Source organism: Camellia sinensis, chromosome 2 (assembly GCF_055761805.1).
Source record: "Camellia sinensis isolate YWXY chromosome 2, ASM5576180v1, whole genome shotgun sequence".
NCBI lineage: Eukaryota > Viridiplantae > Streptophyta > Magnoliopsida > Ericales > Theaceae > Camellia > Camellia sinensis.
The window spans coordinates 170841193-170861671 of record NC_138962.1 but is presented as its reverse complement, the minus strand read 5'-3'; the positions used below and the strand labels follow the sequence as shown (position 1 = coordinate 170861671).

The 20479-nt window shown below is 32.8% G+C and overlaps 1 protein-coding gene and 3 non-coding genes across 4 annotated transcripts; all 4 read right to left on the bottom strand.

The window, feature by feature from the left end:
- Positions 1 to 10661: 10661 nt before the first annotated feature.
- On the bottom strand, positions 10662 to 17462 carry LOC114267671 (uncharacterized). The gene has a single exon (XM_082916125.1). The coding sequence runs from the start codon at positions 11247 to 11249 to the stop codon at positions 10830 to 10832; it is 420 nt and encodes a 139-aa protein (XP_082772251.1). The 5' UTR covers positions 11250 to 17462; the 3' UTR covers positions 10662 to 10829.
- On the bottom strand, positions 13529 to 13625 carry LOC114267749 (small nucleolar RNA Z266). Its single transcript, XR_003631048.2, has one exon. It is a non-coding gene; the product is annotated as a small nucleolar RNA Z266 (small nucleolar RNA).
- Positions 15477 to 15570, bottom strand: LOC114267748 (small nucleolar RNA Z161/Z228). The gene has a single exon (XR_003631047.2). It is a non-coding gene; the product is annotated as a small nucleolar RNA Z161/Z228 (small nucleolar RNA).
- On the bottom strand, positions 17219 to 17302 carry LOC114267751 (small nucleolar RNA snoR116). The gene has a single exon (XR_003631050.2). It is a non-coding gene; the product is annotated as a small nucleolar RNA snoR116 (small nucleolar RNA).
- Positions 17463 to 20479: the final 3017 nt, after the last annotated feature.

Genomic DNA, 20479 nt, shown 5'->3' with positions numbered 1-20479 from the left:
CAATTGATTCTTGATTTGATGGATGTGAGAACGAGACACCATGGTGAACCGGTTGCAAAGAGCAGTCCAGACCTCGAAACTGTGTTGCAGATGAGCATCAGTCTTGTTCCAAATGACTCGATCTGGGTTCAAAACTTCAACACCATTAGAGTTGGTGATCATCAATGAAGGACATGGAACTGATCCAATTGCAAAGTCTAACAGCTCTGTAGCTCGTAGAACATTCTGAAATTGACTTCGCCATATAAGAAAATTGGTAGAATCGAGTTTAACAGTGATAAAAGAATTCAGATTGGAAATCAAGAGATTAAGATTTGCAGGTAAAGAAGAAGAAGATGAAGAAGATGATGAAGCAGCCATATATGGATATATGGATTGAAACTATGCTCGTAGGAGCTCTATGGAAGCTCTGATACCATGAAGAACAATTGAATCTTTTATTATTATATTTATGATCAGATACATTGTATATTTATACAGATACCATGTAACAAACTTCTAACAAACTATAACAAACTCTAACTAACTTTGAGTTAACAAACTCTAATTACTAACTAACCTGGGTTCAACAAACTAACTGCTTAACTAACTATCTTGAGTTCTTGAGCTTGCTGCTGCAGAGCCATCTGGTGCAGAGAGAGTCTTATGGGACTGCTGCAGAGAGACTGCTGCAGAGAGAGTCTTATCATAGACCTAATGTTGTTGAAATTTTTAAAATTCCATAAATGAAGAGGAACACCATAACAACAAATCCAAATTGTTCCAAATCTATACTTTGAAAAATCTGAATCAGACCATTCTTTATAATATTCAAACCGAGAAGTGAACCAATCATTTCCTACTGCTGAATAGCTAAAGATGATTCAATGGGAGGCTTTCTTTTGACTACATCAACAAAGGTTACAATGAAGATTCCATGTCTCGGTTGATTGTTGGAGACGTTAAGAGGTTGGGATCTTGAAGTAGGGGTGAGTGGCATGCCTGAAAAAGGAAATGGTTTATCAAACCGAGTTGGTTTGACTATGAGTATATTCTCTCCATACCAAGCCCCGTTGAATTTCCTTGTTGCTTCCTCAGCTGTGTCTAGTTTGTCGTAACGGATGAAACCAAACCTTGAGTATTATCTCTTGGTTCTTTTGTCAGGGATAGATGCATTTAGAACCTTACCATACCTCTGAAAGATACCTTTGAGTGAGTCCACAGACATGGATTCTGGAATGTTGGCAATGAAGACAGTGAAGAATCTGCCTGGCCTTATTTGTGATCTCAAAACTCTAGTCCATCCTTCTTTACCCGCAAGCTCTCCATTCTCGAAACTCTTCTCTATTTTAATGTTTGATATTAGCACATATATATATATATATGAATGTGCCCTTTGCTTGATATAAAAATTTGTATTAGTAAGGCTTCAAATTTATGACAGTTTCCTTAGTTTTTGGTGTTTGAATGTGGGTTTTGTTGACTTAAATCGACACAAGAAACCAGAGTGTCCAGTGAAGAGGATTATTTGTGCATGAGGCAGGCTTGGGGATTATTTGTGCATCAGTGATACAGCAGCCCAGTCCCAGAGGCAGAATCTGGGGCTGCTGAAGAAGAACCAAGGCGTGGGTGTCCGGCAATGGTGGAGGATGAAGTCGAGAGCCAGCGTGGGTGTCCGGCAATGGTGGTTCTCGACGGCAATGGATTATGGAGGTTGAGTGCCCAAGAGAGTCAAGCGTGGGGCAGTCCGACAATGGTGCAGGGTGTAAGAGCGTGGGGCTCAAGAGTGTATCAAGTGTTTGAGTCTGTCGTGGCATGTATTTCTGTGTGTTAGGTGGGGGCTCAAGAGAGTGTGTTGTATTTTATTTTATTTTATTTTTTTGTTTTTTTTAATTTTCTAGTTGCTTTTCAAAATTTAAAATTGTGAGGCTAAGAGGTTGGTTGTAAGATCGCGAGTAGCAGTAGTAGGAGAGTGAGTTTTTACTCTTCGAATCTCTCTCAATACGTTTTATCTCCTTGTACCTTTAAATTTCATATTTTTAATGGAATTTTTCTTTGCCGATCAAAAAAAAAAAATCGACACAAGAAGTTCTTTGTCAAAACTATTGCCGTTGGTATCCAAATCCTTTTTTTAATTGTGTTCTTCCCAAAACTATTGTGGAATCTTACATCAAATATAATGCATAAAATATTGGTTACGTCATGAAAGTTTTCTCATGAGTTGTTTGATTCTTGACACATACATTGCAAAAGTGGTTCTTCCAATATGTCTGGATGATATATATTATTTTCGTTACAAATAAAATATTTAGATCCTAGGTTTTTGGCTTACTTGCCAAAGATAATTATGTCATGTCTTGTAGCCTTTTGTCTTGTTTATGTAACTTTTGAATTTTAAGTCAATATCTCACCGTCAGTTGGCCTTGAACTTGAGAAATAGTTGGTTGAAAAGTTTAAGTTAATGAGTTGGCTTGGCATGAATAGAAATTGACCTCAAATTGCTAGTAAAGTAGGAAATTAACTGTCATGTGGACCTTGAATAAAGGCTTAATGGGTTCTCACATGCTTGATTTAAGAATTTGTATTTAAACATCTTCCCTGCTTGCCAATTTCGAGAAGGGGGGGGGGGAGGGGAAAGGTTGTTTGAGCCTAACTTGAGTAGAAAAATACTTAGCTTGGTTGTTTGCAACCCATAAATAAGAAAGGAAACAAGGGTTGTCATTTAAATCTTGGAAAAATGAGTGGCGGGCAAAGGTTTGGAACCAAACTTCTGAAAGAGTTACAATTTGCATGATGCAACCTACTTCTGTTATATTCTTCTTCTTCTTTATGGCCAAGTGAAATGTAGGTGGTGAAAAGAGAAGTTAATAAAAATGAGTATTTAGTCATGGGAATCTAAATTTGGATTACAACCAAACCAATTATTACTTTAGAAGATAGTTTGACAATTCCACAAGTGATTTAAGTTTGAAACTTTTAATTGTATTATTGATTAATTGAGTTTAAAAATTCATAGCCAACTATGCTTGAAATTGGAAATATTGGTTTAAACTTTGACAAAGAGAGAGTTGGTGTGTCATTAAATGGTGAACACGCTTTGTGGAAGGTGATTTTGAATATAAATCTTCAAAGACAAACATATGTTCAAAAAAAATTTAAAAATTTATTATTCACCCAAAAAAAAATGTTCAAAATTTAGATTGAAATATGAGTAAAAAAAACCTTTAATACTACTTATTAGCAACAAGATATTTAGGTTTATTTTATATTTTATTAATCAGTAATACCTTTACTTAGGATGTAAAACTAAACACCTTTTGGAGTAAAATTAAGGTTCTTTTCAGTTGAACACTATTTTTGAAGGTACATCATGTTCACTTATTAAGAATGATAATCGATTTCAAGCTGTAAACTAGTTATGTAGTCATTTTGAAGCCTATAAAGATATTCCCAAGGTCACTGAGCTCAGGGAGAAATTCAAGAACATAAAACACATTATAAAGTCTCATGTTTTCATTTAAGAAAGTGGCAACCATCTCACAATGGTGTTTGCCATTTCTAGAACACATAAAAATGTCAGTGGCCACTAAATAGGATTACCTCCTTAGTTTTGTAATAACTCTATTTGAAGTAACAAATCTTCACTTTGAATACCACAAATAGTGAAATGGGAGCATTCACACTGGTATTGAGGCATCCAAACACATCCTAGTAGCTCACAAAAATTAAGTAAACATATTAAAAATAACCTACATATAATTATTGTTCGATCATTTTTTACTAGGACTCTTCATTCCTTGTGTTGTGAATTTGGTGTTGTGAATTTTAAAGCGAAAGCCCCCTTCCAAATGAAATCTTTTTCTTGCCCTTTATGTAGGGCCATAACACCACCAAAATAGCCTATGCTTTTTTCACCTACAAAATAAAGGTTAAGAATGTTTAGGGTAGTTCATTACAAATTAGAAGTTTATATTTTTGGAAAACTTAGGATTATAAACACATCTCCTATTGCTTCTTAATAATTTTCAAGTTTGGATGAATTTTTTAACATTCTACTCCTAACATACAACTCACCGATATTCATAGATTATAGTCTTCCCTATAATCCCAACCTTATATTTTATAGTTTCTAACACTACCTCTAATATTTTGTAGACTAATTAATGTTATGGTTGTCTTTAACCGTATATATTTGTTAATTATCACTCATGATGTATATCTGTACACATGTATAATTTGTGTTTCTCCATATGCTCATTATGTTGTTTGCCTTCGATTATTTTAGAATTTAACAGAATGGCTCCTATAAAAAAGTTGTGTCGTCTAGCACCACCAAAGAGGGCATTAATTGAACCTTACTTATCCCCGATTGAGACACCTACAACTTGTCCTAAAGGTGTTGCAACAGTTGGATCTAAGACTATTGCACCATCTCCGTCTCAAACTAATGTGTTGTCAGGATCTAAGACTAATCAACTGTCTAGATCTGAGATTAATCTTCGTCTAAAACGAATGCACCATCTCCTCAAAGTCAAATGAGCGACGCAAGTAAAAAAAAAAAATTGTTTCATCCAATTGAAATATATCTATTTATTTGTATTTGTAAATTTGTAAATATACTAATAATATTATCAATTAGCAAGTGCATCTTCATCAAGGCGTGTGCAGGCAACAACTGGAAAAGCAACAGAAAAGAAGAATTGTCAACAATAATGGAAACAATCTCTACATTCCAATCACTGGAACATTCAATGCATTGGAATGTGTGCTAGCGACCCCAGGTTCTAATGAGATCGGCAATCAGGTTAGGAGAATGTCCCCATTCAAGGCGTTAGTAGTTGGATGGCTACTAATCCAACGACAAAAGGGGTTGTTGTACAAGCTGTTCGGGTAAGATTTAATTTCAGTCATGGTCTGTGTGTATATAGGATGGATGGTTAGGAACTTTGTTTTCTTTTTAAGTGCTTTTTATGCAGTATGAAAGCTTCGAATTTCAAAATAAATTATCTATTCCCACTACTAACTAATTTTAAAATGTTTTTAGCCCCTTTTAAGGTTTTCTTGATGTACTTAAATATGTTCAGCTTTCACATGTGCAATGATGTTACTTATGTGGTTTGTATTGATTATAGGATAAATTTGAAATTTGTGATGATTATGAAAACAATCCACTATCTCAAGAAGTTGTGGAAATGAAGTGTTATTTGTTACATAAAGATTGGAAATGCAGAATGATAAAGAAATGGAAAAAACTTGTGAATGCTGGTACTAACCCTTATGCTCATCCATATAAAGGAGTGAGCCTAGATTATTGGAAGTATTTTATTGACAATATATGGTCGGATTCCAATAACAAGGTATGTTATGACTTAGTTATAAAATAATAATGTATTATTAACAACTAATTGAAATCTTATTGAATGAATGATCAATTTATATACCTATAAACAACTGTAATCCACTCGTATGTCTAACCACCTTCACTATTACAGCTGTACCTACACATGGTTGAATCTAACAAGTATTCTAGTGGTTGTGTGTAACATACTCACATGTGCACATGCTTGTGTTGTGGCTGGTGCTTGCGCTGAGTTGAATTGCATTGGTTGTGGTTGCTACTATTGCTACAGCTACGGCTGTGTTGAACCCCTATGGCATTTTTACTGAGTACTCTTATCAATAATAACTACATATGTAACAATTATTTTAATTTGTCCATATAGAGTCGCTATGACGCCAGCAAACTTAATAAGAGCAAACCTACAATCACACTAGTGGCTCTCGACCTTTTCGAGTGGCAATGAGCATTACAGTGAGATGTATTTCATTGATTTTATTAACTTTATCCAGACTTATTTGATATGTTATCATAGTAATGAAGGAGTATTGATCTTGATGTTTGGCATTTCACAGGCGAATGAAAATGGTAAAGTGTTGTCAAATATCTGTGATTTCTACAAGGACACTCCTCAGACCAAGAAGACAAAATAATGGATTAATCATATATGATGTGATTCACATGCAAATATTAAACATTAGTAACTATTGTGTTTGACTTATATTAATAATATTTATATTTTACAATTACAAGAAGAGATGATGACAGTGTGGGATGAGTCTATCGAGTCTGAAACACCGATGATGCAAGAGGATATATCAAATTATGTTCTTACGAAGAAGAAGGGATACTTAAAAGGATTTGGAGTCGGACCAAAGCCTTATTCATGTGATTTTGGGTTGAATGCTACATCACAAGTACGTGAGGTGCAATTGAAAAGGCTTACATCCGAGTCAGAGATACTCTGTGAAGAGCAGTATAAACACCAGGAGGAACAATAGAAAAAGAAAACGGAGCAACAAATAAAAGAGGTCGAACATGCAAGACAATGTGAGGAGAAGCAGAGATAGATTTTTGGACTTCAGAGCATGTTGGCACAAGTTTTAGAAAATGGTGGCCACTAGATTCCCCAATGTAACTAGTCATGGTATTGGGTAAGTGTGTTAAACCAGATTTCAAAAAAATTATGTTCAAAGTAAAGGCCGCGATGAACTTGAGGGCGTTTGGGGGTGAAAATTGGAAATAGCCCCCAGATAGCCCTGAGATCATCACAGTCACCTTGGACTAGATTAAACAAACTTGTGAGAATAAACGGCGCGTCAATAGGGCGCACAATTAGAGATTTAGACTAAAAAATATAAGAAAAAAAAGGCAAAAATGGGCTTTTTGGGGGCAAAAAAAATGGAAACAACCCCTAAACAACCCTGAGATCATAATGGTTGCCTTGAACTAGATTAAACAAACTTGTGAGAGCAAGAGATGTATCGATAGAACGCACGGTTAGAGATTTAAACTAAAAATGTGAGAAAAAAAGGAAAAAATTGGAAACAGTTCTCAAACAGCCCCGAGATCATCATAATCACATCGGACTCGATTAAACAAACTTGTAAGAGCAAGCGGCACGTCGGTAAGACTCACAGTTAGAGATTTGGACTAACAATGTGAGGAAAATTGGTCGTTTGGTGGCGAAAATCGGCCATTTGGCAACGAAAATCGGAAATAGCCCCCAAGTAGCCCTGAGATTATAACGATCACCTCGGACTAGATTAAAAAAAACTTGTAAGAGAAAGCGGCGCGTTGATAGGATGCACAGTTAGAGATTTAGACTAAAAATGTGAGAAAAAAAGGCAAAAATTGACCGTCTGGCAACGAAAATTGGAAATAGACCCCAAATAGCCCTGAGATCATCACGATCACCTCGAACTAGATTAAACGAACTTGTGAGAGCAAGCGGCGCGTCGATAGGGCACACAGTTAGAGATTTGGACCAAAAAAATTAAGGGGAAAAAAAAGGGGAAAACAGACCATTTGGGGGCAAAAATTGGAAACAGCCCCAAGATCATCACGATCATCTCAGACTAGGTTAAAAAAACTTGTGAGAACAAGTGGCACGTCAATAGGACATACGATTAGAGATTTGAACTAAAAAATGTGAGAGAAAAAGGCAAAAATGGGCCGTTTGGCGGCAAAAATTGGAAACAACCTTGAGATCATCACGATTACCTCGGCCTAGATTAAACAAACTTGTAAGAGCAAGCAGTGCATAATAAATGCTTAACTTCACTATAGATGCTTGTCCCAATGTTGCCCATTTTGAGGTGGAAGCCTATTAAGTCAGTTACCAAGACTCACACCCACTAAAGTTGATGTCGCTTAGATATGACTTAATGCCTCCATCAATAAGGACTGAGCCTTAGGAATTTTCAAGAGATTTGTGCTTATCCATAGGTATGATTGCTTGTTGCCAGAACTACTCTGGTTATATCATCCACTTGCAGTTACTTCATCGATGTTGTTTTAATGGCATTTCAAGCTTCAAAGTATCTCTTATACATCTATTTTATATATATATATATATATATATATGTATATGTATATTGTATTTAAACATCATGTAACCTGCAAATCATAGTAGCTAACTTGGTAGATCAAATATTCATTTATATTGTCCAGTTATTGCCATATGAGATATAAAAGTCAGATGCAAGCATTGATTGAGAAACTAAATGTATGCTCTGACTATAGGGGCTTTCTCTTGGCTGGCTTTGTGTAATTAGACACAACCATGTTATTTTAGTGAACATCTTCATGTGTTTGGACTCATGTATCTGGAAAGATCAAGGATCATTTCACTATGCATATAATGCACTTTGAATATATGTATAAATATTATGAGATATTGCTTTAGCGAATATTTCACACAGAGGATGACTATGGAAGACTCTGCCTTGTAAACCTTTAGATAATTAATGAAATTTTTTATTTGTGTATGTTTATTGGACAAGCTTTGTGATAGAGATGATGTTTCAATTGTTAGAATTATGATACCCACTATGGAAAGTATTATTTTAAAGGAAAATGAGTGAGAGTATTAATTAGTGTTACCACTAATGATGTGGTAGTGGGCCCCACCATGAATGATTTGATGTTTTGACCTTGGTGTTTTTTTTTTTTTTCTTTTTTTATTGAGTGCCATATCATTAGTGATCTTTTTAGAGTTCCAAAATTAGTGGTCTCTATCATTGTTGTATTTTAAATATGGAGAATCTTTTATTGATTGAAGGAGAATCTTTTATTGGTCGTAGCAAATGTATAGATAAAACTTTTTAGAAGCTTGTGAATACTTGATCAATGTGGAGTTTATTTTCTATTTTTTATACCATTTAATCTACAGGTCATACATCTATTAGTAGTGTAATTTTTGTGGTGCATTGATATTGATAGAATTATAATGTTGATTGGATATATACATATGAATGATGTTGTTTTATTTATAAAATGGTATTGATAATCCTTTAATTTGTTTATGTTACATTTACTTTCCATGGACCTTTTTCATTTTTTTGTTCAATTTTACAATCATTTGATATGCACAAATTTTCATTAAAAAAATTACCAAACATTATTTTTCTTTTTCTTTTGTGCAGATGGATGAACTTATGCATGAAGTTGAATTGTACAGACTAGTTAGCACTTGTTACATTTTTTGAATGATTATATATTTTTGGATAGATGTGTATGAAAAACATTTGAGTAACTACTAGTTACATTTTTAGATAGATACGTATGGATAAAAATTTTAAATATAATAATAAGTACTTGTTATGTTTTAAATTTTTATTCTAGATGGGTGTGAATTGGATGATTATATATATTATATGACATTTTGGATAATTAGGTAGTTTGGAATTACTTCTGAATGAAAAGTTAAAATATTTGACAACTTTAATTAAACATGTTAAGGATTAGATGATTTATATATTTTGTTAGATGTTCATGATTTATATATTTTGATGGTTTGAATGATTGTTGCGAATTACAGGTCATATTGAATGGATCAAATGGATTATTATTATACCATATAAATCAAATGGTATCAAAATAATATTTTATTTGTATTTTGATAAACAAAAAGAATTGAATTAGCGATCAAAATTTGGTTCGGTTTTTCCTCTTTTGGCGACCAAGCGATTGATCGGAAAAAATAGGCGACCAAGCAATTGATCGGAAAAAATAGCTAATACTTTTGCTGACTAAAATTGTTAGTCGGTATTTCACCATTCACATTTGGTGACCAAAATGTTAGTAGGTGAAAAGGTACATTTTAGAACTAAATAATTAGTCGGTAAAATTATTAATTTTGGCAAACTAAATTTTTGGTCAGCGAATAGGTGTATTGCTGACTAAATATTTAGTCACACAAATATTGTTTGGTGACTAACATTTTTTGTCGAGGAATGGTACAATTAGCAACTAATATATTTAGTCAGAAAAATAATACTTTTGGCGACTAATATTTTTCAGTTACAATACGATTTAGCGGCAGTAGTTATATGTTCAACGATCAAAAATTTAATCAGCAAATATGCTGTTTTTTCTCGATTAAAAAATTTTTTAGTTACAAATCACTTTTGCCAAACATGTATTTGTGATCAAAGTAGCTGACTAAAAAATTTGATCGCATAAGACTTTTACCGGTTAAAAATACACTTGCTGTGACTAAATTTTTAATGGATAAAAATGTAATTTCTTGGAAAATATCTTAAAATATTGGGGGATGCACCAATAAATCCAAATTAATAACTTATACACTATTTAGTCCTAAAAGTTTTCTTATAGACTGAAAGGTCCCATTACAATGTTTCAAACATCAAATTAATGTTTCGAACATTAGATTTCGAACATCAGATTAATGTTTCAAACATTAGATTGATGTACAAATGGGACTAAATGGAGCATAAGAAAACTTTTAGAACTAAATGATTCAACTTTTCAGAAACTAGGACTTATGGATAAATTTTCCTAATTTGTCCATTTTCTATTTTGAAATATTAAATTTTGTTAAATTTTTAAAATTTCCACTTATAAATCATTATAAACACATTTTATTTTATAATTCAAAAAAATAATGATAAAAAATTATTTTAAAATTTAAATTTAAATATAATGATTGTATACTACCTTAAGTTGATTTTTTTACAATGGAGAAATAAATTGGGCCGAATAGTCTTTTCAATTATTCAATGTCACAAACATAATGAAAAATTATTATGGGTCTCAAAAAAAATCAAGTCAACTTGATCCATTTTTTTGTGCATACATGGTTTGCAAATTGCAAGTGATGTTTTGGTTAATTTATATATATATATATAGAGAGAGAGAGAGAGAGGGCAATACACCAAGAAGATTACAAGCCATCTTATTTTTACCAAAAACGAAAATAAAAACAGAAGAAAATCTATAGGTACGTACAGAAAGAAAGCAAATCAGAGCCCTTTGGATGATTCAGTCATCACTGATGAATCTTAGAGGCCTCGAGATCGGCGGCTTTCTTGAGGAGGTTCTTATCATCGTCCTCGAGAGCCATCTGGATGGGAGAGGAGCCGAGTCCATCGGCAATGGCAAGCATGATCTTCTTCATCTCAGATCGGAACTCCTCCAGATCGATCGTACCGCTCTTGTCGCAGTCGAACTTGTCGAAGATGGAGTCGTAGAGCTTCGTCAGCTCCTCCGGCGGCGTAACCACGTCCACGCCGAAGTGAGTCTCTATAAGCCGGAACGACTCGAACGCCTTACGAAGCTCCAATCGAGACAAAACGCCGTCGCTGTTCAGATCTACGGCTGCGAAACGCTCGTCCACGCTCTTCTTGAACTGTTCTTCGTCTTCCACGAAGGATCGGACCGTCAAGCCGTCTATTATCACCACTCCCATCTCTCTTTCTCCTTCTCTGTCTCTCTCTCTCTCAGTTGAGATTGACAAATATATACAAAATAGATAAGAGTGAGATTGTTAATTCTCAACCATACAATTGGGGAGAGTTCTTTATTTACAGCATCTATAACAGTCTTCTTAAATTTTTAGTGAGTTTAAAAACTTATTTTACTATTTTAACTAGCTATCTATTCTATTATATCAAATTTTTTAAAATTTTAATTCCATCTTATTAAAATATTATTTTATTATTATATTTTTTATTTTCTTATTAAATTAATGAACAACCAACTAAACAATTTCTTAAAAATAAATTATCGTTGACCAATTGACAGACGTCCGGCCAAACTTCAAACACACAACCAGCGTGCTGTAGCTTCATCTGAGAAGGTGCTGTAACGCTAACAAAATGAATGAAGGATATAGCGACACTTACAACAGCGTCAAAGCGATTGCAGAGACGCTGATGTTGATGAATTTAAGAGTTCATCTATTCCTTTTTTATATAATTTAAAAACTTAAAATAATATTTGTTAACAGTTTAAAAAAATGTGTAGATAACCCTTACTAAGATAAGGATTTCAATTTTATTAATTTGGAGTCGGTAAACTTATTTTTGAGGTTGAAGACATCAACAATTCAAATTATTTATTTCATTTCATAAAACCAAACATTCTATTAGATCTAACAAGTGGCAAAAGACAAAATTAAAAGGGAAAAAAAAAAATACGTAAGCCTTATTAAACATTAAAATCATAAGTTCTAACTGTATATGAAAATTGAATGATCTAAAAGCAATCAAAACAATGTTATATTTATGGAGTAAAATTCACTGTACTCTCTTATTATCATTCAAACATAATTTTACACTAAAATACATCCATTGTGACTTTGTTTGGCAACTTGGGCTGAGTTAAATTTGGAATTTAAAATTATTTTAATCACAAAAAGAAAAAACAAATTTTATAACTTAATAAAATAAAATATCACATCAAATTTATAATCATTATATTCTCTCTCTCACAAAAAATTAAAAAAATCAAAACACCTATTTCAAAAGTTAAAAAAAACCAAAAAACCTATTCCAAAACAAACCTTTTTAACCTCAGGTTAAAATAACCAAAATATTAAAAATCCAAAAATCAATCCACTTTCCAAACACATAAATTGTTGCCTAAATTGACAGAAATGGTAAGACAGTAGTGTAAGGGGCGTGCTTGTTCAAAGAGCCGCAAGAAAAAAGAGAACCCAAAAGTCATAATAATAAAATGAAAATTTACATTATTGCCTTTTGGCTTCATATTCTTCTCCAAACCCGTCAAAACCATAACCCTAAACAATCACTCCTCATAACAGCCTCGCCCAACAACCTCACCCATGATTGTCACCTCTTACGCCAGGCAAAAATGTCAATTTCAACTTGGAAAGCAAAGTAGATAATTCTGCAAGACTACATCAAGACCTTGAACTTGGACGGCAAGGTAGACAATTTCAAACCATGAATTCAACATCCTATATATACAAAAATATTTGCATATTGTATTGATGTTTATGTTAAAATGCACTATATATAATGGGTGTTCGAAAAATTACTATTTTAGTAAACTATTTTAATTTTTAACTATTTTAGGAAGCTAAAAATTGTATTTGAAAAAATAATTAAATTTTTTTATAATTAGAAATAATATTTGTGAGAAAAAAAATAAAATAATTATAAATTTAATGTGACATTTTGTCTTATATATTTTATTCTATTTTGTCTTTTAATATTATTTTAATCAAAAAAACTAAAAAAACTCCTTCCCAAACACCCCCTAAACACAAAAACGATGTACCTTAACACGCATAAAAAGCCTATAGCTTAGACAATTATGCAGGACCAAACGTCTCTGCCTCATCCTCGTTTGCGCATGTACCCAGTTTGGAACCAAAAAAATTTGCACAAAATATTAGGCAATTTTACATTGAAAATTGCAACAATTTGCCGTGTGAATTCAATTGAGTCAACATTAAATTCATTAAATTGCTAACTTAAGCACGGCTAAAACACCCCTCTAAAAAAAACTTAAGGCTAAAACATGTGTTGAATTGCTGACTCGAGTACAAGTCAACATTAAATTTATGAAGTAACCTATTATAGTGTATCCTTTTTTCATTAAAAAGGCATAGAGGCACTGAACAACACAAAAGTACAAAATGAGTAACAATCATTCTAATACAATTCTACTGCATTTGAAAAGATCTTTAATAACTAGCAAAAAAATTAAAACTATAATCATAGAAGGCAAGTCAGAATATCAATAAGCATTAAATATTGGAGGCTCACAAAAGATTTTCTCCTCTCACATCTATATAGATTCATCATTCTTGCCAACTCTTGGACTTCAATTTGATTGAACTAAAATGAAAGGAACATATCACACTAACGCAAAGGGAAAGTTTCCAACATACCCCCGGCTTTTCCAAAAGTATTTTCCAAAACTCAACTATAACAAATTTATTAATAACTCATTAAAATCACATAAAAAAATAAAAATAAAAATAAAAATAAATCCTAACACTGGTAAAGCCACAATAGGGAAAAAAAAGTTGAGACCTCATTTTTCCTTGACTCCCACCACCCCAATCTATTGAAATTGGCCAACTTTTCATTTTCTGTTTTTCATTTCTTTTTTCGTTCTATCACTCAATGACCTGTATATGTGGGTATTGTGTCTTTGACCCCCACAACCCCCACAGACACATGTCTGTGACTGATACGAAGAAAAAAAAACAAAAAATAAAAAATTGACCAATCTCAATAGATTGGGGTGCTGGAGATCAAGAGAAAAAAAGGTCTCAACTTTTCTCCCATTTATGAAACCCACAACAGATAAGTTCCAAAACTCTGAAATCTAGGAAATCAAAGAAGGAATTGAGTGTCCCCCCACCTAGAAGTCAAGACATTTCACAATGAATTTTTGGAGTTAAAAATCCCAATAATTGAGACACTCAGAGATAAAAATAGCACAAAAACTATGTACCTCAGAGTCAACAAATAGGCAGATTCAGCTCCAAAAGTGTTTGAAATGCCTCAAAAGAAGTATAGATGGGGGCAAGAGGGAACTCAAAAGGAAAACCCTGAAGAGAAACCCCAACATATGCATACACATACATGTAAGTGCACGTGTATACATACAGTTGATATAGCACAGCTATGACTCAAAACGCTTCCATGTGTTGAAAGAGGAAGACGATCTTAAGGGCTGCGCATAAATATAACAAAACAACAAGAACAATTACTACACCCTAAGATTCAGAATAGCCAAAACATATAAATATGAGTGTTTCGTGTGTGCATAAGGGAATATACATCAGAAGAATTTTAGATGAGACAAAACATAAATCTTCAACCATGCCTTTGAATATGAAACCCTACCCAGTTCTGCTGACCACTGGTGCACAACCACCACATAATACTGCCACTCCCCACAATATTTTCATGTCCACAGCAACCCCAACCTCCTCTTTCCATTGAACACCACAACCACTGCTGATGAAGATAGGGAGATAGGGAGAGGAATGGAGCAAAGGACGTATATATATGTGTGTGACAGATATAATGTAATGTAAAATAATCAATCTTATTTATTTTAAATACAAACAATAATTTTAACATTTTAAAAATTCTGTGAATTAACAAAAATTACTAGTAGTTTTTAACAGTGTGGATTAATTTGGTACAAATTTCACACAGGGAAGTAATTGTAATTATACTAAGAATGGGGATAATTGTAGTTTTGTAAAACCACAAGGTCATAGTAACTTAACACAAAAAATACACTTGCTTGCTCACAATAATGGTTTGATAGACAATGTATTAATTTGCTCCTAGGGGTTCAGGCAGTGCTCATCTATAATGACAAATCATTGTAGCACTTGCCTTCAAAATGATTGCGGAATACATGCTATGGGATCAAGTTGTTCTGTTTTGTTACTCTAATTCCATTCACATCCAAATGAAGGAACAAGAGCCACAAAAGTAGGGGAAAAAACACCAAGGAAAAATGGAATACAAAGCCAGATTTTGTGAAGCCAATTAATTTGTTTCATTTTTATATTTTTCAGATTCCTATGCTAAACAAATTGTTATGCCAACCATATAAATATGGCAAATAGTAATTAAGAAGACATGGCAAAGTTACCCCGTTTTGATTTTCATAAACCTACCACTCCCTCTTCAAAGAAAACCATCAGTGGTGTTGAACATTACATCAATGCTAACAATAAGCACGTCAGATGACCGTCGTAAGAGATTTAATCAAAACTCATCATTTGGCTTCCTTGTTTCTAGTAGTTACAACCCCTTTCCCTCAACCCCAACTCAAAATAGAATTAGGAAGATGCATCTAGCAATATTCTGAAGTTCAAATCACTCAAACCAAACAAAGTGTAAATGTTGTTTCAAAGATAATAGTGTCCTAATAAAACATCAAAATTGGTCCATGTCTTTCTCAAATTCAATACTATTAAATCACAAGTGGAGTAAATACTCTAAAGTTTAAATCACTCAAACCAAAAAAAGTGTAAATGTTGTTTCAAGGATAATAGTGTCCTAATAAAATATCAAACTTGGTGCATGTCTTTCTCAAATTCAATACTATTAATCACAAGTTGAGTAAATACTCTAAACTTTAAATCACTCAAACCAAACAAAGTGTAAATGTTGTTTCAAAGATAATAGTGCCCTAATAAAACATCAAACTTCGTGCATGTCTATCTTAAATTCAATATTATTAATAACAAGTGGAGTTCAATTGCCTACATGAAATTCAGTATCAATAAAAAAACTGAAGTGCTAAATATTGAAACATATGAGTGCATTAGCCTGGTGAAAACAAATACTTGGCAAATGCCAGCATCTCAGGTTCACGTTGTTATTGGCAACATACAGCGCTGGATACGCTATGGAGAAAGAGCGCATCAGAGACTCTAGTTTGTTGCCCCTAAAAGCACCATTCATTGTCCTACAGCAAGATTTTACATTCAATAACTATAATATGATAACAATAACAAATTGGAAAATTCTACCTATTCTAACTAGTTTGCAATCTAATCTCAAAGTAAAGTTCCATCGTAGAAATCAAATGAAAAATTTCTCTCTATTCTAACCAATTTGTAAACCAAATCCCAATAGCTGCAAGGAAGAACATTATTTTAGCGTAAATCTAATCACAAAGTTCCAATGCAGAAATCAAATTCACTATCAATATGAAGACAAAAAAAAAAAAAAAAGATTATGAAATGCTAAATATTGAAACATCTGAATGCACAAGCCAAGTGAAAGAAAAAGCCAATGCCAGAATTCCGTTTCATTTTGTTATCGGCAACGTACAGCGCTAAAAACACCATGGTGAGGGTGCATCAGAGACTCTAATTTGTTGCCCTAAGGCTGCATTTGGTTCAAGAATTTGGAAATTTTTTCAAAAAGAAAAATGAAAAAGGTGCATAAAATTAGATAAAATATATTCCCCGTTCCCTTTTCAAATCCGTCTCCAAATTCTTAAATCAAACACAGCCTAAATGCATCATCCATTATCCTATAGCAAGAATTTCCATAAAATAAATATAATAACAAAGACAAATAGAAAACACCTGACAAATTCGTAAACCAAATCGCAATAACTACAAGAAACACAATATTACTTATTTTAAACGTAATCAGAAATGAAGATCCATTGCAGAAATCAAATTCCTCATCAAATATCGAAACATCTGAAGGCAGAGCCAAGAAAAAGGCAATGCCAGATTCAGATTCAGCTTCATTTTGATATCGGCAACGTAAAGCACAGAAAACGCTATAGAGAGAACGCATCAGTGACTCTATTTTGTTGCCCTAAATGCATCAAAGTCTTATTATCATCCATTTGCACCAAATAAAACAAAAATCCAAACAAAAACAATAAATTATTCATAAAAATTTCAAAAAAAGGCTCAGAGAATAATGATTTGTTCACATCAACAAGCTTTATAGCTTTCATAGTTTGATGGTATAATTTTCATCGTCACTGCCTCCAGAACCATTTTTCACAGTGAAATTGAACACACAAACATCGAAAATATGCCTCAAAATTACAACTAATCATTGGAATACAGATAGATACATCTGACCTTGCAGAATGGTCATGAGATCTCCAGCCTCCGTGACCGCTGAGAATGAAGAGAAGTGATTGATGTCATGGCTGTAGTTGGAGCATAGGGGGGATTATATAGGGAGGCGAGGATGACAACCAAACCCTAATTTTTCACGCGATTTGATATTACTAGGATGCCCTCGAAAGCTTCAGTAACTGCGTCTCCAATCCAACTATTATTATTTTCTTTTATCAAATTTAAATTTAATAAAAAAAAATTAATTTTAATATTAGCATTAAATCAATATCAAATAAAGAATATCTTATATTTTTTATTAAATTGAGAATATCTAGAGTTTTTCATCAAATTATTAGAGGTAGCTGTTTGTTTTGTAGTTATACAAAAGCACTAAATGAATTGATCGGTTGATTGTATCTCGAACACCCACCTCCTTGCAATTTACTATAAATAGTTTGTTTTCAGAATTTAGACAATTTGCACTGGTCAGTTGATTGATCGAACATCTCCCGATCATCCTCCTAAGCGACTAATACTTTGATAAAAATTCAAAATTTTTCATTGAAACGGTTGATATTAAGTAAAACTTTTACTCAAATTTAATAAAAAAATATAATACCCGGCAACCCACCAAGCAAAATGGCCTAAAAATTAAAATGTCAACAAAAACTATTTGTACATTATTTTTATTTTCATTCACTTCATTTTTTATACGTTATTTTTAGGAAAATTCAAACATAAATTCTATATAAGGAATGTTGATCCATTTAGCTTTAAGAGTTTTTTTAAAAATTAATTAGTCATTTTTGTTTTGAAAAGTTGTATTTATTTAATTTGGTATCATTTGAGTTTAAGTGAATGCGATTTTGTAATTCATTTTTCTAATTTTCTAATTTGTTTTTGGGATGGAAATGAAAAGGTGAGGTGAGGAAATTTCTTTTTTTAGAATATTACGTTGTTAAGTTTAAGAAAAGTATGGAGGTTGAGTGTCCGTCAATGGTGTAGGGTGTTCGGGTCAGGCGTGGGGCTCAAAAGTGTATCGGTGTTTGAGTCAAACGTGGGGTGTTTCAAGAGTGTATCAGTGTAGCAGTGTGTAGCTGCGTTTTAGGTGGGGGCTCAAGTGTGTGGTTTATTTTATTTATTTTTTTGTTGTATTTTAAAATTTAAAATCGTGAGGCTTAGGGGTTGGTTGTAAGAACGCGAGTAGCAGTAGTGGGAGAGTGAGTATTTACTCTTCGAATCTCTCTCATTGCGTTTTATTTCCTTGTACCTGTAAATTTCATGTTTTTAATGTAATTTGTCTTTGCCGATCAAAAAAAAAAAGTTTGAGAAAAGTACACTAAGAAATTTTTTAGCGTATTACATTGGAGTGTTACACTTGAGAAAAATATATTAAGGAGTTTTTTTTTTTTTGAAATGTTACGTTTAGTAATTTCAATATTATGAGAAAACTCACATTTATCCCTCAACATGTAACATGCGCACATTTATACTTGGCGTTTTATGTAATTCACATTAGAATGAGACATATGGATCCATAAGAAAAAAAATAGTGAACCAAACAGTTTATAAGATTGCTATTTATTATTTCTTGATGTTTCACCCTTATTTTTATTAAAAAAAATGTTATTCTAAATATATTAATTTTTTTATCTCATATTTTAGTCAAAAAAAATTATTAAAAAAAACTTGTTCTTCACTGATCCCTAATTTATTTTTCGTTCTACTATTTAAAAATAAATAATAAGTCATTCAAGAGTAATTAATAATATTTTATTACATTTGACTTCAAATGTTTTGAATTATTATTTTGTGTATAAAAATATAAAATAGATTTATAAAGTAATTATATACAAATTTAAAAATCATTGAAACATTTAGTAATAAAAAATAGGAGAAATTACCTATAAATCTCAAATTAGGAAATGATAATCCATTTAGTCCCGTGTTTTTTCTTTTGAACCATTTGGTCCTATTTAATTGATAAAGAATATTTTCTTTTGATTTGGCATGGGTGGAGTTTACACTTTTACCCTTGTTATGATTTTAGTGGATTCTTTTTTACTCATTTGTGTGTAATGATTGAGATGGTAACATTTTACATTTCCATTTTTGTGTGTTTGATTTTTGTAGAGTGATATGCAGTGGATGGGTTTCAATTGCTGATATTATTTTCTTCATTGACATCAATACAGTTAATATTACATTTTTACTACCACAAATGTTATTAGCATTCCATATCACCACCAACATCCATACACTCAAAAAATAGGGGAATGGGTGGTAGATTACAACACAACAAATCAAAAAAATAATACTGACACTACACTTTATTAACATTGATACAGTTAACTTTACATTTTTTATTACCACAAATGTTATTAACATTCTATATCACCACCAATATCCATACACTCAAAAATAGGGGAATGGGTAGTACATTACAACACAACAACAAACCCAACACAACAAATGGCATTAACATTACACTGTTGCCAATCCCACAGGAACCCCAAACTGCAAAGGCACACTAACACACCATCATGTTACATTTATCCGACGCTCGAGTAGCGCCAATGTCAGTGTTTGCTGTGTCTACCTCTGTGTCTATTTCGACATGCTCTCTAGACGGTGAATCCAGTTTCCAGCAATCAAAACTAGCCTCGATCCCTACACCGTCAACACCCTCAACGGTATTCCCATCAAACATCGAAACCGACTCCACATCTAGCATATTCTTTTTTGATTTAGTATGCTTCTCCTCTGCCACCAACATATTTAGTTTGTAATGTTCCATTATCGTCCCCGATAGTTTTCTATTTTTAACCTGCCAATAAACAAAACAAATTCCATTTCATTTACAAAAAAACCTGCAGAAATTAATAACAATACAATTACGTAACATCATACCATGATCAAACTTCGGTCTGCCAAATCTAAGCCTTTCTTATTCGCAATGAGTGTCGTAATGTTTCACCTACAGAACCTTAGGAACACATTTCGTCGCTCCAGGTCTATGATGTTGGTATGTTCACACACAAAAAACTGTAAAAAAAAATAAAAATTAAAAAACCAAACGAATATTTACAAAATCGCAC